We start from the raw sequence: 27,070 nt of genomic DNA, 5'->3' as shown, positions 1-27,070 counted from the left end.
TCAACCATAGCTTAATGTCTTTGTGACACCTCAAACTTTATATAGCTGTCCACATCCATATAATTTATCTCCTTTTATTTAAATAAACTGATTTAAGCTGGCCAGATTCAACAGTAGCAAAAAAGTAGATATATAAAGAAACTGTACAATATTACAAACTGTAGTTGTTTCTGATGTATGTGTATAAATACATACATTTGTGTGTGTATATATATATATAAACACACATGTACACAAACACATACAATATTTTAACATTAATCAGGTGGTTCTAGAAAATCAGTAAACAACAAAGACTCCCAGGAGGGTAATGCTTGTAAAACACGGCCCTATTTATTTATGTCCCAAATCCACAGAGAGATGCTTACCAAAGAACATGAAGGTCAGAGATTAAAAAAAAAAAAATTCCCGCTGCTCAGGTTAGTAGCTGTTTCCCTTCTAAGTTTTGTCCACATTAAGTTTCTGTGTCTGAAAGACCCAACCCAGCAGATCCCTTAGGAACAAGGTCCCCCTCCCAAACCACAAATGTGTGCTGCTCTGGAGGGAACACTGAAAGAGAACAGTGACCCATTCTGGGTCTCTCCACCCAGAGTTCCCGTAGGTCGGGGTGCCCTCCTTGGCCGAAGCAGTACCGTGGGCTTTTCAGAAATCCTTTGCTTGCAATTGTGACCCTGTCACAGAGAAGAACCGATGTCCAGTCCACGGCAGACTTAGAAGACGGGAATATGGTATTGCCGGTCATTCTCGGTCAGCAGGGAGATCTCTGGCCACTCCCTGAGAGGCTCCTCGGGGTAATAGACTGCAAAGTCTCTAGAGTTAAACTTGAACAGTCGGAACACTTTTATCTTCACTTGAAGGGAATACCCGAGTACAAACATGTCGATCTGGGGACGAGATGAAAGCAAGGTCACGGGCGTGTATTTATTTATCCCCTTCCACGCCGACGGGGTTTGCTGTAGCTGATGAGTGACCTGCTTTGTGACAGACTCTCCCGTAGAGCAAAGGAGCATGACTTGAGGACAAGTGCCAGCAGTGTGGAAGGAGGCTGGGGCCGTGACTAGTGAGAAGGAGTCAGAGGGATGCCCAAGCCAGGGCAGCGGCTCACACTGACCTGGAGGCTACACAGTGAGTTCCCGACCAGCCTGCCTACAGAGTAAGCAGGCTTTATCTCAGCGGGGAAAAGAGAAGGAAAGAAAGATAGAGGAAGGGGAGTAAAGGTGAGAAAAAAAAAAGAAAGGAAAAGAAAAAAAAAAGAGGGAAGGAGAAGGGAGGGAGAGGAAGGGGAGGAAGGGGAAGGGAGTGTTCACTATTAAGAACTGCATTTATTTCCAACCAGTTTGATCTCTTCGTACAGAGGCCATTGTCATCTGGTTCACACTTCTTTTTTTTTCTTTCTTTCTTTTTTTTTTATAAAGATCTATCTGTCTGTCTACCTACCTGTCTATTTATCTGTCTATTAACTTAATATATATGAGTGTTTTATCTGCATGTACACTTGCATGCCAGAAGAGGGCATAAGATCTCATTATAGATAGTTGTAAATGACCACACAGTTGCTGGGAATTGAACTCAGGACCTCTGGAAGAGCAGGCACCGCTCTTAACCACTGAGCCATCTCTCCAGCGCCTTGCCACTTCTTTTGGACAGAAAACAAAAAGTGTCACTGTGATAAGATAACCTGATGCCTTCTTGCAATGCTTTCTGAACGGCCCTTTCCCATTTAGTATCTGTGTGGCTACAAGGCTCTCTGAGCCAGGACTCTGGCCCAAGGGTCCTCAGACTCACAGGACTCGCACCCAGAAGTGATGCCTGTTAGTCTTCCTTTAAGTAAGTATTCCTGAGCCAGCCTTGGCCCACACACCGCGTGTCCTACTCACCTGCTCCAATCCGCACGTGTCACCTATGGGATTCAGGTGATTCATCATGAAGCTCAAAGGGTCTGCCGACGACTCCCTGGAGAACAGGAGTCTGAAGAGGCTGGGGACGAGCTTGTTCGTCTTCATTTGCTCGTACACTTCCGTGACCTGGTACAGCATGATGAACTTCAGAGCCTCGTACAGCTTAGACTCCAGGACGGCGTCGGAGAAGAGGGTGTTGCACATGTTCCCTCTCTTGTGATAATCTCTGATCCCACTAAACTCAGACCACTACAAACACAGGGATAGGAGTGAGTGGAGAAGGGCATGCGTGAACATAACAGCCTGTTGTAAAAACTTGTGAGGTACAAATGAAAATAAGCCAAAGAGCAGGGCAGGGTTTTACGTTTTTACATTTTCCTGTCTAAGTTTTTGGGACAGACGATTCAATCCTCTTTAACCATAAGCATTCTGCAATGGGCTGAGCGTTCGCCTGCCTCCCCAACCTCACATGCTGAGTGTCTTAGTCCGGGAAGACAGCATTAGGAAGGAAGGCCTCTAGGTGGTGATTGGCTGCTGAGGGTAGAGTCCTCGTGAATGGGACTGGTGTGTGTGCCTATAAGAGGAAGCCGAGCAATTGCTGGCTCTCTTCCTGCCATGTGATGGTGAAACGAACAAAAAACTGTCCACCTGTCTATAAACCAGAACAAGGGCTGGGACCAAATGTCACTCCCTGCTGGCCTCCTGGCCTCGGGGGCCCAGTCTCCACAATTGCAAGAAACAGTCCTTGCTGTTTAAGTCATCCAGTTTACGACATCTCACAAGAGAAGCCTAAGCTACTCGCCTAACACACGAACGCCATACTAGGTAAACTATCAAACATGTCAGTTCTCTAAAACTGCTTGGGGTCACCCAAAGGCTATGCAAGTGGAGAAGAGTGCAAGAGGGCTGTGTGACGAGCGCTCTGCAAGGTGCTTCTGTGGATTAGCTCACACTCTCATGACAACCACGCAGGTTATAGGCCAGCCACAGTTCTTCAGGGAGCAGAAAGTTATGACTCAGAAACGCATTTCCCCCAGATATGCCGGCCAGAAAGAGATAAGCAAAGCATACTTCCCATGACTCCAAGTCTGCTTATTACTGAAAGCCAGGCAGAGCTGTTAGCGTTCTTCTTCTTCTTCTTTTTTTTTTTTTGTGTGTGTGTGTGTGTGTGTGTGTGTGTGTGTGTGAGAGAGAGAGAGAGAGAGAGAGAGAGAGACAGGGTTTCTCTGTGTAGCCTTGGCTATCCTGGACTCACTTTGTAGACCAGGCTGGCCTTGAACTCACAGCGATCCACCTGCCTCTGCCTCCCGAGTCCTGGGATTAAAGGTATGCACTGCCACCACGCCCGGCCCCGTTAACATGCTTCTTACACCTGAGCCATGCCTGCATGAGCAGAAGGAAGCTTGCAGAAAGGCATTTCTAAGGCCTGGACATTGTACCATATGGGAAACAGTTCCCTCGTGTCAGGTTTCTGATGCAGCCACTGAGGCTGCTACCCCACAACTGGCAAAGCTATCACACAGAACACTAACTCGAAAGAGCAAGCTGCCACCAAGGGGTAGCCTTCTGTGCTCAGTTTCATTTCCCTAACACGTAGGATATGCCCCACATTACAGGGAGCTGGCTGCGTTTGGGATGGATGCTTTTATCCCCAGCCGTTTATTCCCCCCTCCCCCCACAGATGGATGCTTTTATCCCCAGCCGTTTATTCCTCCCCCCTCCCCCAAATGCTCACCTGCAGTTTCAGTAACTCCACACATTTCCGTAACTTTCCAAACACGTTGGAACCTGTGTACTTCTCAGGTCCGAAGCTGTACTGCTGGATCCAGTTACAGCCTTGAGAAAAGAGCAGTTTTTCAGGAAGCTTGAAAAGGAAGTAGATGCCGACAATGGTTAGTGTCTCAGCTCTTACTTAGCTAGCTGAGCTCTCACGGTCTGGAATGCCCCAGCTCACAATCTTATCTCGTGTAGCAATCCCGACTGCGGTGTCAGTTAAGCCAGAGCGCACAGTCATCTGTGCTTTAGGTTTGTGGGTTAAGTCATTCTTAGACAACATTCTAAACAGAAACCTAAACCTAGGGTTATGTCCAAAGAAGCAATCGTTTTGGATGAAACACTATATGTCCTTGATGTAGCCCTTTAGAAACTGTCTGTAACTAAATGGTGTTAGGAAATCAGGGCACACAAAGCAGTAGGGAGGATACACAGGGATGCAGTTCGCTTTCTCCACTGGCTGTCCCTCGGCTAAGAAGGGACTAAGCCAGCATTTTCTACTTTTTTAACCCTTTAGCCTCAAGTTCCACTACTAATGAACAACAATGTTTCTCATTCCACAGAGCTCCAGGTTAAATTCTGGAAGAGGCCAGGCTTAGACTGTGGGGTCTGGAAGAACCTAGTCCACTGTGGACTAGCCAGTACATTATTCCACAAACTCAGGGGCTGAACCCTGGTTTTGTGTCACATTCTTTAGTCTGGTTAACTAGCAGGGTCAGCATATTACATATATTTGGCAAATATTTGCTAAGAAACAGAACTACCAAAACCACGTTTACACAGAAGACATTAAGGAGAAAGAACATGTGAGGCCATATATGCATGTATGTCACATTTCTTGCTCTGCCATACTAAATGGGTCATACTGCATTCAAAACAGCAACTGAAGGTGTCAATCCAGACTGTGTGGCTGGGGCTGGAGAGATGGCTTAGTAGTTGAGGGTACTGCTGCTCTTCCAGAGGACCTGGGTTCAGTGCTCAGCACCCACACAGTGGCTCACAACTCTGTAACTCCAGTTTCAGAGGACCCATTGCTCTTCTCTGGCCTCCTCAAGCATTGCATGCAACATGCAGGTAAAACACCCATATACATAATATAAATAAAAAAGAGTATACACTGCCATAAACTATTAAGAAAATGATACAAAAAAAAAAAAAAACAAGCCATAGACTTGGAGAAAACATCTGTACACCACACATCCAATGAAGCACTCATATTTAAAATGTATAAAGGATTTTCAAAACAATAAGAAAACAACACTCCACTAAGAAGTGACAAAAGATTTAAGTAGATAATTTTCCAACTTGATAAGCACGGCAAATAGGTGCCTGAAAAGATACTCTGCGGCGCGCAGCCTCGCCGATAAGGAGCACGCCACACTCAAGATTCTTCTGACAGCATTTATTGATCAGCTCTTTTTGATGGCAGATGCGAAGGACCCCCGAGTCCCCCAAAACCCGCTGCTTATATGCTGTTTCGGGAGGCGTGTCGAGTCCTCATTGGCTCACTCAAAGTGCCTAATTAGCATGTAGTAAAACACGCTTTGCGCAAGCGCATTAGCGAATGGTTTCGTGCCACACGCAGGCGCACTCAAGGCCAGACAGCTGTGAAGAACCAGGAAGCAGGAAACCGGCGCCATCTTGTGATGGCGATTGCGGCTCCTAACAATACTCAACATCTATTCATTTAAACGTAAATGAGGGCAGGCAAGATGGCTCAGCGGGTGATGGTGCTGCTTGTGCAAGCCTGATGACCTGAGTTCAGTCCCTGACGCCTATGCAGAGGGGAAAGGAGAGAACCAGCCCCACAGAATTGTCCTCTCACTTCCACACGCACTATGGCATGTGCCCCTTTCCTCACATCCCACACACGCACATACACACACACACACACACACACACACACACACACACACACACACACAAATAAATAATTTAAAAAAAATAAATATATATATATACCCATCAGAACAGCTAAAAACAAACAAAGCCAACAATTCTAAGTGCTGGTGACCATGTGGGGTGACTATAACTCTTACATTATACTGGCGGGGATGCAAAAAGACCAAGCAGGCTTGGAGATCAACATGGTAGTTTCTTTGAAAGTTAAGCGCATACCTCCCACACCATCAGAAATCTAACTCCTGGGCTTTTGCCTAAAAGAAACTGATAATACACCTATAAGCCCTGAATAAGACTATCCCTAACAGCCCTATTCATTGATGGTAGGCACTGGAAGCAATCCAGATGCCCTTGAGCTGAGGAAACTGTGCTCTGTCCACATGGAGCACTATCCTGTTGAGCAAAAAGGTATCTTCTAAATTTGTGGAGGAGCACGGGGGGGGGGGGGGTAGGGGGGGGAATGCAATTGTACCTTGCGATGGGAAGGAAGGAACCCATATTCCAAAGGCTGAGAAGATGACTCCACTCATATGACCGCGGGAGGCAAAACCACGGGTACAGAAAATGAGTTAGGAGTTGTGGGGAGCAGAGGTCTGGGAATAACTGACTACAGAGGAACACGAGGCAACCTTTGGTGTGGCAATGACACGCTGTGTGTGTTTGTTAATAAAATTTATGTGGGCTGGAGATACGGCTCAGAGGATAAGAGCCTGACTGCTCTTCCAAAGGTCCTGAGTTCAATTCCCAGCAACCACATGGTGGCTCACTGCCATCTATAATGAGATCTGGTGTCCTCTTCTAGTGGGCAGGTGTACATGCAGGCAGAGCACTATATATATCATAAATAAATAAATAAATCTTTTTTAAAAATTATGTTACAGCAAAAAGGTTCATGTTATCAGACCACCTGACTCACCAACAAGCAAAGCTGGGAGTGCCCGCATGCTGAGATGGCTTATCTGTAACGTGACCTTCTACATCGGAACCCTCTGAGCACAAAGCTATCTACACAGGCGAGGGAACCCCCACATGGCCACGTTCCCTCTGGGGACTCATACCTTAACGATGTCCTTTTCCTTCATCCACGGGGGAAAGGAGAGACCTTGGCTGAAGATCTGGAACAACACGGACCGGAGAGCATCGTAGTTATCTCTCTTCACTGTCCGGACACACTTAACGTGGTGCCTCCAGAAGAGTTCCTCGTAGGCCTGTCAGCACGAAAGGGCGGGCTGAATAAACTCCTCGGCATCAGCTGCTGGCGACAGCGAGCTCAGAGAATGCTGAGTCCCACGGTTCACGCCGGAGGTGAGGCTCCAGTGAACACCCTGAGAGAGTGGCTCTGCCATGGGGAATGGTTCCCAAACCACTCCAATAAGTGGCGGAGTGACAAATGATGACCATGCATGTAATTTTAATGTTTAGCTTTTTGTTTTAAAATTTGGCGGGGGGTGGGGGGCAGAGAGAGAGAGAGAGAGAGAGAGAGAGAGAGAGAGAGAGAGAGAGAGAGAGAGAGAGAGAGAACACGGCGCTTGTGTGCACGCGCGTGCCTGTGACCTGGAAGTGAAAGCCAAATAAACCCTTGCTTCCCCAAAGATGCTTTTGGTCAGGGTGTCTTATCACACTGACAGAGAGCGAACCAGATCAAGACAAGACGTAAAGCCAGCAGTCAGTTGGCTTCTGAGCTAGGCCGCAGCTTTAACTTACACCCTATTCGGCACTGGTTGGACTCTGGGGTTGGTAAAGCGGAACTCAATGTCCCCTGATTCTGACAGACACTGTCTGCCTTCCTTGGCCCCCATAAGCAGGCATACCTTCCTCATGAGCTTGGCACGCGGTGTTTCTCCTTTCCACTCTCTTGCACAATAACTGAGTAAATCTACTTCTGCCTCCACACTGAGGTTTCCTGGGCAAAGCAAAAAAATAAATGGCAGTTAATTTTCCCACCCCTCTCCTTTCTTTAACCTTCTATGGCCTTAAGAATAAGAAAACAAAACAAACAAACAAACAAACAAAGAATAAGAAAACATATGCAGGAAGTATTTACTTTTGAATTTTCTCTGCAGATATCCAACCCACCTGAAAGATAAAGGAAACAATTATATTACAGCCTTTTCGTATGGCAAGGGCGCCTTTGAAAGGGAAACAGGACAGGATGACCCACCATTTCAGCTGATGCCCCAAATATAAATGCAGTCCTCTGAAGTAGCAGAGGACGGCCGACAGAAGTGACAACGCCATCACTGCAGAGGCCCTTGCTGTTCTCCAGGCAGTACTAACAAGTTGGCTGGTAACCAGTATCCAGGAGTGAACTTGGTCACTTCCTACAAAACAAACAAATAGGCATATCGTAATTAAACATCTGCTTTAAGGGACACATGACACTGGGTAATTTGGCCCCAAAGTGTCTATCAATAATTGATGCACACTTTTGTTTGGTTGGTTTTTTTGTTTTGTTTTGTTTTTGTTTTTGGAGATAGGGTTTCTTCGTGTTAGCCTTGGCTGTCCTGGACTCGCTTTGTAGACCAGGCTGGCCTCGAACTCACAGTGATCCACCTGCCTCTGCCTCCCGAGTGCTGGGATTAAAGGCGTGCACCACCACGCCCAGCTGATGCACACTTTTGTATATGTATATGTATGTGCATGTTTGTGTGTGCACAGCTGCATGGGTATATTGGGGTAAAAAGTTGTGTGTGTGTGTGTGTGTGTGTGTGTGTGTGTGTGTGTGTGTGTGTGTGTGCACGGGCAACTCGGAGGACAACTGCTAGCACCATTCCTCAGCTAGCACAGACCTTCTTTGAGGTGTGGTCTCTACCTGGTCTTAAACTTGCTTAGTAACTCGACTGGCTGGCCAGCAAGCCCCAGGCATCCACTTGTCCTCCGTAATGCTGGGATTACAAGCACACACCATCCCATGCGTGCTTAGGAGGCGACATTACCAGCTGACATACCCTCCCCCAGGCCTACATACATGTTTTTACAGTATTCAAGCACTAAATGCGAAATTAGAGAATCATGTAATTCCCCTCTATAATCAGTACCACATACAAAACATCTTTTTCTACAAAATTAATAATGTACCTAAGGAGCACCGGCTTCAGATTCTGAATTCAAATCCTGTTTTCATGACAGGAGCCCATGCAACCGACAACTGACTACCCTGCTCTGAGCTGTCTTGACTGCAAACTGAAGGTGACCCTGCAGGGAAGGGGCAAATGAAGTTCGGAGCACCATCAGAGAGCAATCCACACCAGGTGGGCTCTGGTCACCCGTTTCCCCACTGCTGCTTTGAAACATGATAGGGTCACAGCATCACTTGAGACACACTCGAGTGAGTCAGCCAGAGGCACGGGTAGCACTGCTTCTGATGCCCACTGTGGTTCCTGGTCCAGCACGGCAAAAATCTAAGGGGCGAGGGGTCCGAGGATGGACTTGCAGCATCCGGCCGTGTCCAGGAGATTCCCGGTCACACTCTGCCTGTGCGTGTGACATGCTGAAGTACAAATGAGGAAGAGGACTTGTGACCGGTGGCCAAACCTCCTAGGGTTTGTTTTGAAATAATTTCCTCCACAGCAGATCATTGAGTAAAATTCCAGTGACCAACTGCAATAAACTCTCATCAGCATGGATTTCAACCTATATTTTCAGTGGTTTTGGTCATCTGGAGATTTCATATTACCAATAAAGAAAGACCTTACTAACAAATAGTGAAAAAAATAATACTAGCAAAAGTTAAAATATACTTCCTATTACTTAAGAGAACATTTTGAAAACGCTTATCTACCTAGAAGAGGTTTGTTTGTTTGTTTGTTTGTTTGTTTGTTTGTTTTGGCTTCTCAAATCATTATACTAACTATTTCCCATTAATTTAGCAAAAACTATGTGTTTAAAGACACGAAGCAGGGGCTGGAGAGATAGAGGGCTCGGTGGTTAAGAGCGCAGTGCTCTTCCAGAGGACCCTGAACCTGAGCATCCCTGAAACTCTAGTTCCGGGAGATCCAACACTCTCTTCTGGCCTCTGCTGACAAGTGTACATGCATGGTACACACTCATACATACATACAAATAAAAATAAAAACACAGGGATGGAGAGATGGTTCAAAGAGTACTTGCTGCTCTTCCAGAAGACCTGAGTTTAGTTCTCAGCAACCACACTGGGTGCCTCACCGCCTCCTATAATTTCAGCTCCAAGGAATCTGATACCTCCTTCTGGGCTCTATAGAGACCTGCACACACATGCATTTACTCACATAGACAAGCGTGTGTCGGGGTGTGTGTGTGTGTGTGTGTGTGTGTGTATAAAATTTTAAAATCCTAAAAAAGTTTTTTAATAGAAAGCTATCCTGTATTTAACATCTATAGATGTCAAATTTTAGATTTTAAACTTAGATGTTTTTCTCTACTCATAATTCTGACATGCACAAGTATCTTTAGAAACTTCTTAAAATCACAGGATAGGATTGTCTATGAATGCATGAATTTTATGGTAGCAGTAAAAGTTGTTGTTTGTTTGTTTGTTTTTTAGGAAAATGGAAGAGCACACATGATTTGTATGTAAAGACTGACTCCTTTTCTGCCAACATCAGGGGTTGAAGCCAGGCTCTTGCACATGCTTCCTAGGCTTGACAGCACTCTTTATAAGGAATGCCCAGGTCAGCAGCATAGCTGGTCCTGTGCGCACCGCCTACTGATCATGGGGATGGCTCTGCACTCTTCCTTCAAGCATTTGCATTCAGCACCAAGGTCCCCTTAGGAGTCCCGCCAGCTTGTCTCTAAGGATTAACACACTCAGTTCTGACAGGTGCTGGCTACCAGAACATGTCAGTGCTCACCTCTCCGCCGCTCTGAGAGGACTCAAGCCTGAGGAGGACCGATAGCTTCCGGGTGTATGTTCAACTAATCCAGAGGATGAGTTTCTTCAGTACACACGTTTCTTTTCAGGGATGGGCCTTTCTACAGTATCTGATATTATTCACACACTGTGCTCATGTGTATATGTTAGGGGCCAGCAGGGGGTTTGCAGTCACTGCAGTGAGGACCAGGCACTGCCCTCGACACTCCTCCTCACCTGTCAGATGCCATCTGGTGGTACCACCCAGCCCTTTGGGACATCTCTCCTCAGAATAAGGCCTTTCCTGAAAACACGCTGAAGATAACTGTTCCCCTGTGTTTGGTCATCCCCTTTCTCCGTCTCAGTCTCTCTTCCCTACTTTCCTCTTCCTCCTCCCCGTCTGTTTCTCTCTCCTGTCTCTTTCTGTCCTTTCCCCGGCCCCAGGCTTCTGCCCTTATCTCACAATGAACCCACCCAGAAAGCAGGTATATGAGCACCTAACCACCAAACAACCTGGACCACAGACAGGCCGGCACTCGCTCCTGGTCTCAGCACACCCACTGCTCACACTGGCAGCTTGCCATGACAGATGCACACATGCACTATTGTACTTTCTCCCGTCCTCCCTCTCTCCTCCTCCACCACTCACCATCCACTCGCAGTTCACTCTTTCAGATCGTCTTTTCTTTTCTTGCTTTCTTTCTTTTTGTTAATTTTTTACATATGAGAGAAAATACAAAACACTTTGCTGCTTCAGGCTAATTTCATATAGTATGATGATCTCTGGTTTCATCCACTTCCCTGTAAATAACATGGATCCGTTCTTTATGGCTGGGATATGAGTGTGTGTGCTTGTGTATATATGTAAATATATTGTAAATATACATACATACATATTTAATATATATTTATATTCATTTATCAGCTGAAAGACAATTAGCTGACACTATATCTTATGTGCCCACATTTTTAAGTTAAATAGCTCAGGCCAAGAAGAGTGAAGGAACATAACCGTGTGGGTTCTGGTGTGGGTACAAGGCTGTCATCCAGAGGAGGCTAGGATGGAACTCTGCAGAGGAACACATGATCATGTATGAGGCAGACATGGCTGTATGTATGTATGTACAGCCATGTTAGTACCTGCACAAGCTGGTCTTGGATAATGTTAGTTGGAACAGGGCTCCTAAGCCTGGTAGAAGAACTGTGTGTCCATTGCAACAAAGTTGCTATGAGTGTTCTGCACGCTTACATCATTCTTGCCCGTGAACCCCACAGTGCCCCAGAGGAGCCTCACAGGAACCTCCCTCTACCTTTATCACTAAATCTAGCAAAAAAAGACAGTGTATAATGGGTCCTGGTGTAAGCTTGTGTGGGGTTTATTGTCACAACCCAGAGGTACAGAACTGCTTAAAGGAAACGTCAGGGAAGTGCTGGCCACAGAGTCTTTCTCACTAAGCACACAACAAGCACTACCTGCTATTCTCACTGTGGTCACTACACTCGCCTTTGCTTTGTAGATCAGAGAAACTGTTAGGAGAGGTCAAGCAGCCGCCTATGGGAGTGGCCCAGTGAATGGCAGCACTGATACTAAAAGGCGGTGGCCATGCAGCTCTGGAGGCCAGCCTCCTGCCTGAGCGCTTGGCTGTCCTATCTGTGAATCCTGAAGCTGAATGGATTTTCAAATCAGCACTGGTAGTAACCAGAATTACGACTAAAAAGATGAAGAAAAAAAAAAACCAACCTTCTCTTAGAGCTGGAGAGATGGTTCAGTGGGTAAGAGCACTTGCTATGCAAGCATGAACACTTGAGTTTGAATTCCCAGAACCCACATAAAAGCTGGGCATGGTCACACGGGCCTGTTAACCGCAGCACTGCTGAGCCAGGCAGACAGCAGTAGCTTGCTTGCTAGCCAGCCTAGCAAAAACAGTGAGTTTCAGACTCAGTGAGAAGCTTTACCTCAAGAACAAAAAGCAACGGAGGAAGACACCTGACATTCTGCTTTCTGCCTATACAAGCTCTTGCACGCACGTGCTCACACACACACACACACACACACACACACACACACACACACACACACACACTTTTTCTAGATCTAGGACAATAAATAGATTAAACTCAAAACACTATAACCAGACACTGCAAATCAGCAGGAAGATAATTTTAATGAACTATCACTGAGTCAAATATCATTTCTTCAACTGAGAGAAGGTAATGCTTTGGACACAAGACATTTCAGAGGTGATGGGCAGTGGTGAGTCATGCTTTTAATCCAAGCACTAGGGAGGCACAGAAAGGCAGATCTGTGGGTTCAAGGCCAGTCTAGTCTACAGAGTGAGTTCCAGGACATCCAAGGCTATACAGAGAAACCCTGTGTCAAAGAGGAGGAGGAAGGGGAGAGGAGGAAGAAGAAGGGAGAAGGAGAAGAAAGATGGAGGAGGTAGTTGTTGTCGCTTCAGAGGGTCTCCCTTCCCGCCAAAGACAATTCTGCAATCACCAACTTTCAGTCCCTGCCCCAGAAAGAGGTCCTGCCAGGTCATGAGTGGGACTCAGGAAGAGAGAGAGAGAGAGAGAGAGAGAGAGAGAGAGAGAGAGAGAGAGAGAGAGAGAGAGAGAATATGAGAGAGAATTCTCTGCCTCCACAGACACAGTCATCCCACATACTGTAAGGACAAAGGGAGAGTGGGCAGGTCAAGCTCCTCAAAGACAGCTCTGTGAAGTGTAGGATGTGAGAAGAGGCTGAAAAGCCAGGCGTTGCCAGGAATTAAGAGTTTTGATTCTCTTCCATGCCTGTCAAAAGAGCAAAAAAGGAAAATTCCCTTTTCATACTTTTGTACTGAACCCTTGGACTGCACAATGCATTTCTTTCTTTTCTTTTTAAAATATGTGACCATGCTTAATGTATTCCCTGACCACCAGGATTAGAAAGTGCCTCCAAACAATTAGAGAAAACAGGCGTTAGTGTCTTTGAGGATTTACAGCAGATATGACTGTCTGGCCTACAGCCCAATCTGTGGTCCCATTCCATAGCAAGCAAGACCACTGGCTGGAACTACAAGAAGGCACTGGGTTTAGGTGGGGGAGGGGGTTGTTTTTTGTGGTTTTGGGTTTTTTGAGGGGAGGTGTGAAAATTCTTAGATTTTTTTTTTCCATTCTCTACAACATATCAAAGCTGAAGTGATTCAAACACTAAAACAGGAAACCCAAAAGGGGGGCGGAGAACACTATGTCCTGAAAAACAAAACTAAAAGACACTGAAAAGCCAGAAGCCAAGTAAGGATGCAGACAGCAGATACAGCCCATCAGCCCTGGGCAGGTGGTGAGCTGACTGCCATAGTCTCCTAGGGAAGGTCATTAGGGGCACAGGCTCATCTCAAGACTTCCAGAGCAGTTCTAGAAAATTCGCTGCTTCTACCTCCCCACAAGCTACCACGATCTTTAGTCCCAACCACTTCCTCTCCCGAGGTGTTGTCCAGTGTCAGGGATTCACCCACGTTCCATGCACGCTAACCAGACCGCACCAACGAGCTATGTCTGCAGCCTGCACCCCAATCTTACCAATTTTTCCATAAGACACCATCAGTTCCAGAGAGCTCTTCCTCTCTCTACACACCAACACCTCGTCTGCATTCAGCCCCATGACCTCCCAAGCAGCAGCGACATCAAAGAGCTATCAAGGCCAGGAAGAAGACATAACAATTTGAGCTAGAAGGAAGGAAAGGGCAACTTGATTTTAATATGTAAGGTAGCAGAAGAAGCACTGAAAACAGATTAGGATAAATACCTTCCTGTTAAACAACGTGGTGTGTTATAACACTGCACTTAGGTTTACAAGCAATGTTCTCAGCACTGTTGTGTTATGGCAAAGAGAAAGTCTTAGTCACTCCTTGACATGGTAGAGAGACTTTCTATTTTGCATTGCAGGTGTTAATTCTGCTCAATTACAAAAGGCCAGTCCTTCCCCTTAGAGCAGCAATAAAGCCAACAAAGGGCAGGACCAGTTCACTATCTCCAAGGAAGAGAAGCACTAAGTGGAAGGTTTTTATCTTGAAAGTCATGAGCAGTAAAACATGCAATCTACTCAAGCTGGCCGCACAGTCTCCTGAGCTGCGGCTCCTCTCGCCCTGGCTCCGTTGAACTGAAAGTACCCATAATTCCCCCGGAGATTGCTTCCTGCCTGACACGGGGAGGATTGTGTAGGTGCTTTAAGAACACCTTAAGTCAGAGCTGTCTCATTTCACCCGGCGTGTCGAGTGATCTTAAAGATAAGTTTAATTTTCTAACTTGGCAGCCCACCCGTGACAAAAACACAAAAACTGTAGGTACAGGCAAGCTAGCATCAAAAAAGCAAGTGGCCAGTGGTTTTCTGTGAAATTGCAGAAGTCCAGGACCACCTTATCCAGCCGAGCAGCAGATCCGGAAGAGACAACTGACTGTAGAATGGGGGGGGGGGATCTTGTCTTTATTCTGTTATTTCTTAGATTCCTAAACAAATCACACATCTGGATGGCCCTCAACCAGTGTGGTTCTCAACCTGTGAGTTGCAATCCATTTGAGGGGTCGAACAACCCTTTCACATGGGGGTCGCATATCATATATCCTGCACATCAGATATTTAAATACATTACAGTTCACAACAGTAGCAAAATTACAGTTATGAAGAGGCAATGAAAATGGTTTTATGGTTTAGGGGTCACCAGAACATAAGGAACTGTATTAAAAAGGGTCACAATATTAGGAGAGTTGAGAACAACTGCCCTAAGCCTTGACCTAGTGGTTAACACATGGCGATGAAGAAAGGTTGGGTTAAAATTAAACGAAATGGTACTATCCCACCATGAACTGCTCAGCAAAGTCTCTGCTATCTGTCAGCTGGGAGCACACCCCCTTTTGTAGGCATTTACTTCCGCTTTCTGATCATTTCCCTATTGATAAAGTCTGCTCTCAGTCTATCAACACAGATTAAGCTACTCCGACAGATAAGCCACTGTCCCAACAGCTGGACTGCACTGGCACAGAATCCCAGGTGGACCTCAGGCAGAAGAAGCCCACTGAGGCAGTCTCCAGGGGAGGCAGGGATATGGCTGAAAAGTGGCATGGCATAGGACCGAGGTCAGCTGGGGAAGGCTTCCCTGGGCTGTGAGTTTGACCTAAGGTCAAAGGATGGAGGAGCTAGCAAGGCAAGGAAACCGAGGAAGGCCGGTGCAGTTGGCCCAGGGTTGGACCATTACTGTGGTTCTCAGTCAATATGCTGATGTTTTAAGGAAACGCCCTGGCAGCCCTCAAGGGCTGACACAGAATCAGAGCTGTGACCACAGCCTGTAGTACTTGGAGCCACTAAGAGTGAATCTGATTCCTCTTTCACAGGATAACGTTTCCCATTTTCCACGGAAGTGCAGACCAAAGGGTTAGAATGCTGTTGCATCTCCAAGTCCTAAATCCAGCCAGCATGTTAGGCAGAGGAGCTCTCCCAGGCCTCAGAGCATCTTCGGGCCTCTGTCTGAGATGCAGGTCCATTCCATACACACTGCAGCACTATCCTGTCCACGCAGAGGGTCTGTTCTGTCCGCACTGCAGGCCTTTTCTATACACACACCAGGCCTGTTCTGTGCACCTATGATGGTTGTGTCTACTAGCTTGCAAACTCTGCTAAGGCTAATGTCGAATCTTTTAATTTTTTTTTTCATTTTATAGAGAAAATACACTTATCACATACATGGTGGCCTAGGTTCAAACCCTCATGCTGGAAAACAAACAAACAGCCCGCAACAACAAAAACAGACACGGAAAGCATCCCTCTGAGTTCATGTCTCTGCCTGGCTCCCATCACCTCAGTGTCCAACTCCTTCCTGATGGGAAAGGATCTAGAAGATTCTCTTTGGTTGCTCAGCTCTGGCCCTCCTCTCTCCAGAACTGAACACCCTATAGAGAGGAATGCCTGGCATTTAGAAACTGAATCCAGCTAAGGGACGGTGAGAAATCCCATCTAGCGACACGACCCAGACACATGGATTCTATCAGCCTCAGAGCTGCATCGATGCTTTCCTTGCTCTCTGACACCAGGCAGGCAGGTTCTGTTACCTTTAGCACCCGGCAGAGCACACCTGTTTATCCTGTCTCACATGCCTGGCCTTTGCAGGTCCACTCTCGGGCCTTACTAGCACACTGCTGTGTTCTACGGCGATCATTTTGTGAGCATGGCTACTGAAATGCCGTGCTGATGGTGGTGACCTTCCCAGAGACCAGCATCACTGGGACCTGTTTCTACTGGCTACTGACCCTTCTAATTGGCTTTCCTTCTCCCAAGTCTGCTTTTCATTCTAGAGCTAGTATGGGTTAACATTTTTTTAAAAAAATGATAGGTATGCTTTGCACCTCTTTCCATGGCCTGCCTTATTGGTAGAGAATCTTTGTATCCTGACAGCCACTGATGAGAAATAAGGACCCACAGACAAGGAGCGGGAAGGGAAAAGAAGGGTGCGTCCTCTGTGGAGCATTCCTAGGCAGAGGCCTCAGAACAGGGTTCAGTAACCAAGAATACATGTGCCAGTCAGTATGACAGCTAAGCATCTCCTTGGAATACCCAACCACACTACCGTAGGGCTGAGAAGTCAAGATCCGTCCCAAGTGGGGCTCGGTGTGATCCTGTTGATGGGCTATAAGCAGAAGACCCACTGTTCATCTCTTCCATCTTTACCTTCCTTCACCCATGGACACATGGAAGTATGGAGGTGTGTATGTATGTATGTATGTATGTATGTATGTATGTATGTATGTGTGTGTGTATATATATATATATATATATATATATATACACACATACATATATACATAATATACGTATATATACATACACACACACATACCCATGTTCCTGCTTTCCAGAAAGAAGCCTAAGGCTTCAAAGGCAAATTCACCAAACCCTGGTGGGGCATCGCCATTCTGTCTACAGAGCAGCATGTGAGGACCACCTCAGGGCTTCTTAGAAACGGACTCTTGGGTCCTCTGAAGCTGAATCTGTGTCCTATCAGGACAACTGAGGACCTGCACGCACACTGATGACTCGCCCATTGTCATGGGACAGAGTCAGGCTGGCTTCCCCTGGGGCTGCTTTACTGGGCTGTGGCTACCCTTCGCTTGACATTCCCAGACGATTTCAATGTACTGGCTGTGCTGGAAAACAGAGCACAAGGGCTTCCTCCGTTCCCAGCCGTTTCTGTCCCCTCAAACATACCAGACACCAGTGAAATGCCAAAGCTACTGTGAGGAGGAATAAACCAAGACAAAGAGTAATAACAAGAGCCCCAACTACAGCGGAATGTCATTTGTCTTGTGCGCCTTCCCTTCGGCCAAGTGAGAGGCTCACTCAGCTTAAACGTGGACCGTTCTTTATGACAGAAGCTATTGCTAGCTGAAAAGAAGCTTTTCTGAAGTCATCACGAGGAAAGATGCACCACTGTTTGCGGGGCCCCTTGGCAAGGGCCAACTCACCCCAATTTTCCTGGGATTCTCCTGGTTTTAATCCTGAAAATGTCATATCTGAGATTCACCTGAATTCCAAGAATGTCAGGATGGCTGGTCACCTAGGTCCCCCTTCAGTCCATCCTGGTTTCCTCTCTCCTGCACAGCCCCACTCCCTGCCCCCTGCCCAACACTCCCCTATCCCTACTTTGCTTGTGTTCTTCCCTCAGTCCGGAACATTCTTCCACAGCCTAGGTCATACTTTTCCCCGGCTCTCAACTCAAATGTCACTTGCCTGGCCCCTTCCCAACCCCAGGCTCAGTAAACCCACTTCTCTTGACAGGGCACATGCTGTCCTTTCCCAGGACTCATCCGTTGATACATGTGTTTATGTTTGGTGGCCTGCCTCCCTCTACTGTGAGCATCTTAAGGACTGGGGCTATATTTGTTCTCTTCATCCTGTAGGCCTAAAGGGGCTGGTTAATAAATGCTGGCCAAATGAGCCAGCGCATCTGTGGGCTTGGGATGCAGGTCTTTGGTTTCCATGGCACAGATACCAGCTTGCCCCGGGTCTGTTCTCTCTCCCTTCACAGACAGGGAACACTGAACTGCCGACTGGCCTCATGGCTGCTCAGAGGAGAGGCTCATTCCATCCCCTCTGGGTGCTGGTACAGCTGTACTGACAGCCCTCTGCCTGGGATAGTATGCTCAACCTTCAAAGAGTCAAAAATCTCAGCACTTGAATGTCTGATGCGGGAGGATCAGAAGTTCAAGGCCATCTTCAGCCACATAAAGAGATCAGCATTAGCCTGAATTACACCAAGTCCCATTTAAAACAGAGAGAGAGAGAGAGAGAGAGAGAGAGAGAGACAGACAGACAGACAGACAGACAGACAGACAGACAGACAGACAGACAGAAGAGTCACCAGAAAACCCATCCCAGCCCTGGTAGCTACCTCTGCTTCTAACCTAGAAAAACAGCGTATTCGTTCATTTGGTATAGCTGCGTCACTTCACTCTACTTAGTTGGCGGTCCCCTCCAGCTCTGCGTGAGTGTGTGAGAAGCATGGCGCCCAGTGTGTTTCTCTTCCCCTAATAAATCCCCCACATAAATCCAAAGCAGGAAGTGAGAAAGTGAAGAGTGGTCAACTAGCAGGAAGGTTTGAATGTAGGGCAGTGAGGAGGGAGCTAGGAGGCTGGCCCAAGGGGGCTGTGTGCCTAGGACCTCAGCTTCCTCCCCGGGAAGAGGTGCCAGGGGGCCAGCCTGTTACCCACCACCTGCCCTCTCCCAAAGACATCCTCCTTTTAGAGGGGGGGGGGAGGGGAGGGAGGGAGGGAGGGAGGGAGGGAGGGAGAGAGAGAAAAGAAGAAGAAGAAGGAGGATGAGGACGGAGGGAGGGAGGGAGAGAGAGAGAGAGAGAGAGAGAGAGAGAGAGAGAGAGAGAGAGAGAGAAGAAGAATGAGGAGGAGGAGGAGGAGGAGGACGGAGGGAGGGAGGGAGGGAGGGAGGGGGAGGGAAGGGGAGGGAGGGAGGGAGGGAGGGAGAGAGAGAGAGAGTGTGTGTGTTGTGCTAGAGGGATAATCACACTGGCACACAAGGCATGGGGTTTTAAATAGCTACGGACTAACTGATGTTTCAGCTAAGCTCAAAACATTATTCAAAGCTAGAGGCGCAGCATGGAAGGCCCAGGTGTGGACAGAAGACCCACCCAAGCTTGGCAAACGTCAGCAGAGTGTAGACCCTTGCAGGGGGCAAGCTTGGTTCTATAGATCTGATGCCCAGCGGCCCTGAACTAACTAACGCATTAGTTCTGAAAAAGAGCCTTGTGCACAAGGAGAGAAGAAAAGCAGGAAAGAACTGAGTGAGGAGGTGGGGGTGGGGGGTGGGGGTGGGGGGTGGGGGTGGGGGGGCGGGGGGAGGGGCAGTGGTAGGAGAAAAGAGGAACGGCTCTGGGAGAAGACACTGGAATATGAAAGCAGGAAGAGCCGGATCAGGCATGCAACAGCCAGACTATTGCAGAGGTCAGCTAAGCGCCCAAAATAGAGGAATATACCTTGGGTATATGATAGTGTAAACTTGCAGTTGAAATGATGTTCACCTTGATACTTAGGGGAAGGAATTCCTGTGCCCGAGTCCCCAGACAGTCTCGGGTACAAGACTAAGAGACTCAGCAGCTCTATTAAGTCCATTTGTTATATTTCTACTGCAAGCTGAGCAGCCCAACCATTCTTCATCTACATTGGCAACTACCAAGCAAAACAGCACCGAGCTGACACTGGCGCCCTCACTCCGCACTTCCTATGGAGCTGGTGGCTGACTGCACTCAGCACTGGCTCGCCATCTCTTCCACTTCCTCTTTCCTATCAGCCATGCTGCTCACTGCACAATTTAATTACCCATCCCAGTGGCTGATTCAGAGGCACTGTTTTTCCTGAAACTTTACATGGCCTGAAGGCAAGCTGAGGCCTTCTTATGACAGATCATAAACATGTTCTCTCAATGGAACAAGTGTTATCCTCAGACCGAAGAACAGATTCTCTCAGCACCAGGCAAGGAAGGATTTGGTTCACTACCGCTAAACTTGGGAGACTAAACCCTATGGGAAGTGCTCTAGCACTGGCCTAGACCGCAGGCCTAGCATGCGTCTCCCACCAGGTCTATGGCCACCCACAGTTCCCACGCCATTCAAAAACTGGCTTGTGTCCAAGAGGGTTGTCCTACCTCCACAGAGGCCAGGGAGCGCACCTTCACAGTGATGGAACTGGGGAGGTTAGGAATAGCCCCACCCCCCTTGTGTGTAGGCAATGGGCTGACATCAGGTGCCTTCCTTAACCAAGCTCAGGGACTCGGCCTGATGCCCAGCAAGCTCCAGGGTTCCTCCTACCTCTGCCTCCTCAGCATCGGATTCTGTAACCACCACCACCACCACCACTGCTCCAGGCTTTTTAGTGTGATGCTGGAGCCCAAAGTCAGGTCCTGCTGCTTGCATGGCAACACTCAACTGAGTTTTCTCTCAGGTCCCGCAGCACCTGACTGCCAACGATACTCCCCTTCTGTCTCACCTGGGGAGGGCTTTCTAGGGAAAATGTCACATGGTTAAGATAGCAAGAAAATACATACTATGAAATTCATAACGTAGAAATGCATCAGCCATAATATTTTATGTTCTGCACTTCCTGGGATTTTTATTTCCTAGGGATCCTGGCAACAGTAGCGACAGATGGCGTTCCTTCACCTCTTAGATATAAACATAAACTTTTTGCCGTCTTTTTAGTTTAGACATGATGCCACTTGTCTGTTCTTCCTCTGATTAAACAGGAGAGTTGTTTGTTGTTTTTTAAAACAGACTATGTCTAGAGCAAAAGGGTACTAGAAAAATAAGAGCACACACAAAAACTCCCCCTGCTGAGTTATTAGGAAGAAACACAGGTCTTGCATGAAGTTAACTGCAAGCAAATAATTGGACACACAACCTCAACTCTTTTTGAGAAAGGGTCTTGGCGTGTAGCCCAGGCTAGCCTGGAACTCACTCTGTAGATCAGGCTGGCCTTGAACTCATGGGGATCCACCTGCCTCTCACTGCCAAGTGCTGGGATTAAAAACATAGCCACCATGCCAGGCATAACCTCAAAATTTGAAAACAGATGATCAGAATAAGTGTACATTCATTGGATGAGTCATATGGACAGAGGGGAAAGGGGAGCCTCTGGGTGGACATACTGGTCTAATAACTCCTGGAAGTTGGTGGTTTTCAGTAGCTATATAGAAAGAACCATAGAGCCATGGGAAGTGGAAGAAAAAAAGAAAAGTTTTACGGTGTCTCTTTTCCTGCATGCCTGGCCTGTCAGTCACCTCAATCAACACAGTGGTATAAGAGTCACAGGGCAGCCTTCTCCCTGAGCACAGGCTCAGTGTGCCAGAGAGGTCTGCTCTCGGAAGGAACTGCGGGGCCTGTTGAGGTAGACGCCAGAACTGTCCGAGACTCCTGGTGCTACTTGGAACAGGAAGAGCCCTCTACACATTCTACCACGACTCCAAGTGTCACAGGTTGACGGCTGACTCTTTCACCTCTACCGCCCCTGTCACCCTGCTAAGCCTCTAGAGAAGACACATACTTACCATGACTGCGAAGACACCAGCCTAGCCTGTTCTGGACAAGCCCCGTCAGGGTGCTCACCCCACTTGTGAGCCAGAGAAGCTCACCCTGGTGAACCAAAGTTTATCAGGTAACCCAATCAAACACGTTTCCATTAACAACTACCCCAGTCAAGGATCTCTAGCTAGATAAGCTACAGGCTTAAAAAAAAGATACACGTCATCAGCTAATCATCCCATAGAAATAAGAGAAATATGAAAGTGGGGCAAACAATTGTGTGTGTGATGCAGTGGGGTTTTCCCTGCCTAAGGCCATTTTTTGTTTCAAAGAAGGAAAATACTTCCCTCTCCGTTAGAAACAGGATTTGGACACACTACAAACACACACACACACACACACACACACACACACACACACACACACACACAGCTACTTACTCTTCTCAGGACAGTTTCTAGCGGCCTGAGCACCCCGTTCACCAAGCAGCTCCCTGAGGCCAGAGATTGCAGGCACTAGGTCCAGACTAAGCACCCATCCTCCAGAGTCCCCATGAGCCTAAGATGTGTGCAAACCATGGGCATCACCCCTCACCTGGTTGATAACTTTTCCAGTTTGCCTCTCTCCGTGAACATGATGACACATGCTCACCATCTGAACTAGCCTACCTGCCTCGAGACTGTGTGATCGATCACCCATGGAAACGGGTGCCTAGGGTGAGCGTAAAACACCTGCCTCACATACATAGTCACCGACTGGTGAAGGGCTTGGGCATAAGGGAATCCAGGATATTTGGATTGCGCCTTTCAGTTGTCAGAACAGTCTAGGTATGAGGTGAGGAATCTGGAGTGGTTTTGTATTCCAGGGATAAGCAACAAGCAACTTTATAATAGAAGGCAAGTGCCATAGTAATAATAGCATCACTGGCCATTACAGAGTTTACTGTGCGCCGTGAACAACCAGAACAGCAATTTTACATATAATACATGCTCTAAGGCACAAGGAGTACTAAAAACAACAAGAACAACAAAAAACAAAACAAAAAAAAACCCACTAGATGATATTTTCTAAATTTAGATTTAGCTTTAGGACACTTTCCCTAGACAAAATATTATTCACAATAGCAATGTTAAAAAAAAAATAGCAACAAAGCAAAGCTGCTTCGAATGTGGCTGAAATGTGAGACCTGGTTGATAGACCACCCCCCCCCCTTCCCCACATTACACTCCAGGCATCCTGTCTCTCAATTCCAGTCCCTAGGGTCCAAGGAGCTGAGTGGATCCTCAGAACACAGCTGACAATGTGCACATTGCCGGGAAACTTAGGGACAGCAGTGGACAGTACCACAGCAGCGCCTCCACCCCTCCAACAGTTAAGGACCATGAAGCAGGAGCTGGAGATGAGTGTAGGGACAACACATGCCATCCTCAGACACCAAAGACGTCTGCCAAAGATGCCGAAAGCTGAGTTTATTTTACAGTACCACCTCATCCTCCCTGTAGGCCACAGTGCCTTCTCTGGACTTTGGAGCACTGGATGGAATGCCCTTCCCAATATTCTAACAGGGCCTTTCCAGTAAGACTGTACACAGATGTGCATCCTGTGACTTCCAATACAGAAACACTTTAAGCAACAGTTCAAAAGACTACCCTGAGTCCCTTTTCCATCCTTAAGAGTTCTGTGGGCTTTTTTTTTTCCTCTTTCTGTTGTCTCTTTGGTTTCTGTCGAGGGTAGGGTCACTTAAATGTGATTCTATGCTCTCTTTTAGCAAATACTTAAGAAGTGGACTAACAGGCTGTCTTCATCTCAAGTTGGTCATGTCACTTTACTGGGGTTTGTTGTTGTTGCTGCTGCTGCTGCTGTTTGTTTATTTGTTTGTTTGGGCAAACAGACCCAGCAAAGACATCACCGACGTGCCTAAGTCCTCAGCTGTTCCATTTGGAAGGGGAACTTTCTTTTCCACAACCTGTTCCTCGGATCTCTCCTGCCCCTGCAAAGCTACTGCAGACTCCACAGACTGAAACGAATGAGAGGACTTTCTCCCTGGGCCCGCAGCACAGACACACCTTGGACTTGGTGCAGAGAAAGGAAAAATTCTTGGTGGTAATGTTAAGCCAAAGTAGGCATTTTGCATGTCTCACAAACCAGCTCTTTCCACCTGTGTCCTCACCTCTGTTTCTGACTTTCTTTTCTCTCACAAACTAAGGAGGGAGGGAGGAAAGAAAGGAAGAACAGAAAATGTTCAGCTGTGTACACCCACAGGAAATATTTGGCTAATTCTGTAATACCCTGAGGTGCATAAAGGTTAAAAGAAAAATGAATTCATGCTCTACACTTCTGAGACTAGAGGTAGGCCAAGTACACTCACTTCACGAATGGCTGAGTGTCTTGAACAGTTGTTAACTCCCACCCAGGCACTCTACAGTGGACTGATGTCCAGACCTCGTGTCTTGACTCCTGGAACAATGTTGTTTCCACTACACTCAACACGTTACTGTGTCAGTTAGAGGCTCCTGCTGGACCCACAACAGCAATTAAGGCACATTCCTGGTGTCCAACAACCGCTAAACACACCCAAAACGAGAACACGCACGCTCAGAATCACTACTAAGCTCACACCCCTGGTGCGGTAGATAGAAAACGACAGGATCCGCCACGTGGCCATCAAAACCTGGAGGTCCTCATTTCCCCTGGCAGTGAGAACTCAATCAGACACAGCTGAGGGACGGGAAAGGAAAACACCTTCACCTCGAAAGGTCTATGGAGAGGCGGAGAGACCACAGTTGCCCAGTGGCACAGGGGCCAGAGCTGCAAGAGAGACCTATTGCCTTTCTGTTCCCTTGGTGCGTTGTTTTTGTTTTGTTTTGTCTTGTCTTTTCTTTCCTTTCTTCCTTTTCTTCCTTTTTTTTTTTTTTTTTTTTTTTAAGGCAAGAGGGCTCTCTGCGGTTTACAAGTCTGGCTGCTGAAAAGGCGTGGGCCACATCCTCTGCAAGGTAGCTTACTTTACAAGAGTTAGTTCTCCCCAGGACACGGGCGGGGGGGGGGGGTCCACGCGTCCCCCGTGCTTGCTGACAGACCCGCTTCTCTCTGGTTCCCGGAGGCTCAGTTGCAACCCACGCACCGCCACGCGCCAAGTGCGGCTGCCCCCTCCACCCCCGCACGCGCCACAAGCACCCCGGGTACCCTTCGCCTTCCCTCGCCGCCACGATACCCTCGGGAGACCGTGCCCATCCCGGCGCCCACCTGCAGTGGTCGGAGCACGCTCCCGCTCCCGCAGCGCGCTCCTGGGCGCCTCCATGCGGGCTGCGCGCCTCCACCCGCACGCTCGCTGCGCCCCGGCACTCTGCTCGCTTCCCGGCTGTCGCTGGTGGGAGCTCAGCTTCGGCTACAGAGGCCCGTGATCCCGCCCCTTGCGCAGACTGACGCGCGCGGCCGCCACTCAGAAGCTGCGGGCGGGACCTCCGTGCGAGGTCGGAGCGGAGGGGGCCCTGCTGAGCGCTCCTACCCACCCCACCCCCGCCCCCGGGCTGCTCCTCCGGGCACACTCGCGGCGATCCACCTGCAGGGATCCCGTGCCCTCTCGGAAGCTCTGCACCGAAGCTGATGGGCAGAGGGACGGATGCCCCGCACAGGCCCAGGACACCGTGGCGCCTCGATCCCCAGTTGGCCACGGAGCAAATCTGCACTGTCTGCGCCAGAAAGCGGGACTGGAATCCAGAAGCAGCTGCGCCCCAGGGCGTGTTCCACTACGAGGGGCAGGCTTCCTGGACTTTCTCGCCAGTGCGTGCTTGGAACTGTTTAGGCATGGAACTACTGCTTTTTCTTGACAGAAAGTGGTTCCATAAAACAATTTCTTTAAAGTTAAAAAAAAAAAAAGGAAAGAAAATAGCTGACAGGAAAAGTAAATGACCTAACAAGAAAATGACACAAGATTCTTTTGCGCCTAATTTTCTAATTTGATAGACTCCCTTTTTTCCTCCAGAAGAAAAAGGAAGAAAATTAAAACCGCAAACAAGAACTTCCTTTTTCTCTAGTGTAGGCAGATTCCAGCTACAAACAGAATAGCATGTCGAATATTCTGTCAGCCTCTGGCAAAATAAGTTCCATAACTAAAGAAAGATGTAGTGGAAAGAGCCTGGAGTTTCATGTGACTTCAATAGCCTTAGGGCAATGTCATCGAGTTATTGAAACATCACAAGCCTTTCTGGGCCTCCGAACAAAGAATCGGAGGACGGTGGATTGTTAGCCATGCCTCCGAAATCCCGGCCAGACCACCAGCCCATGACGCGAAGGCAAGCAATTAGGAGAGCTGCCACCCGACATGCGCACCGCACGTGCATTTTCCCCATTAGTGTGCTTCATTAAACCCCAAACTTGTTCGTGACATTGGTAGTGCAACCCTGGCTCACTGAGACCCATCAAAAGCTAGTACAAACTAAGGTCTGCCCTCAATCACTCAAACATTTTCCAGCACAAGATTCACAGAAGGCAAATGCTACCAAGCTTGCTGTGTGTTTAAAAATCTCTCGTCCATCTCTGATATTTAATATTGAGGGGTGGTTTTCTACAGCCATAAGCCATCCCTTACGTGTATAGGAACACACTATTAATGAGGGAAGACTGCTGGCCTGTCCATTGTAAACAGGGCTATGAGCAGCGGTCAGAACAAATGACCTCTTCTAGAAACTGAAAGAAAGGACTCTAATTTCTTGTGGTATGTTAAAATTTACTAGTGTCCCTCAACTACAAAACAAATTAGCCACCCAGGCTCCCTTCCCTCCTCCCACATGATAATGTTTATGAACACTGCTGTTTAGACTGGACTAAAATGCCTTTAGTTAATCCACATTTAAGATTTCATGGTTATCCCTAAAGTTCCTCTGTTCTGTTCCTCAAGCTGAGTGGGCAGCCTCTTAGGTTAGTACTCAAAGACCTGAACTCTGAGCCAGACCAACAGTCTTGACTGGGCTCCAGCCATATATGGTCTTTATAAATTAACATGTTTGGTGCCTCAGTTTCCTTGCCTGTAAAATAGGGCCCCATAAGACTGTCTTATGAGGTTTTCTTTTTCACGGGAATTGAATGTATGCAACTCCCTTGGAGTGATGCGTCAC

The 27,070-nt window shown here is 47.7% G+C and overlaps 1 protein-coding gene across 4 annotated transcripts; it reads right to left on the bottom strand.

Annotated features, from left to right (window-relative positions):
* Positions 1 to 58: 58 nt before the first annotated feature.
* OTULINL (OTU deubiquitinase with linear linkage specificity like) lies at positions 59 to 25,448 on the bottom strand. Of its 4 annotated transcripts, none has more exons than XM_084781264.1 (9): positions 25,200 to 25,448; positions 13,960 to 14,106; positions 7,735 to 7,894; positions 7,618 to 7,649; positions 7,385 to 7,476; positions 6,632 to 6,781; positions 3,634 to 3,762; positions 1,878 to 2,147; positions 59 to 884 (listed from the first exon to the last, which is right to left on the bottom strand). In XM_084781264.1, exons 2-9 carry the CDS (start codon positions 14,039 to 14,041, stop codon positions 711 to 713), a joined length of 1,089 nt encoding a protein of 362 aa, XP_084637390.1. In that variant the 5' UTR covers positions 14,042 to 14,106; positions 25,200 to 25,448; the 3' UTR covers positions 59 to 710. The 4 variants fall into 4 exon arrangements, with proteins under 4 accessions (XP_084637390.1, XP_084637391.1, XP_084637393.1 ...); XM_084781265.1 differs by having other exon boundaries at positions 13,960 to 14,071; XM_084781267.1 differs by lacking the exon at positions 13,960 to 14,106 and adding an exon at positions 20,748 to 20,939 and having other exon boundaries at positions 25,200 to 25,439.
* Positions 25,449 to 27,070: the final 1,622 nt, after the last annotated feature.

Source organism: Acomys minous (assembly GCF_964271855.1).
Source record: "Acomys minous genome assembly, chromosome: 5".
Taxonomy (NCBI): Eukaryota; Metazoa; Chordata; class Mammalia; order Rodentia; family Muridae; genus Acomys; species Acomys minous.
Note: the sequence above shows the minus strand (reverse complement) of the source record. Positions and strands in the feature narration are given on the sequence as shown.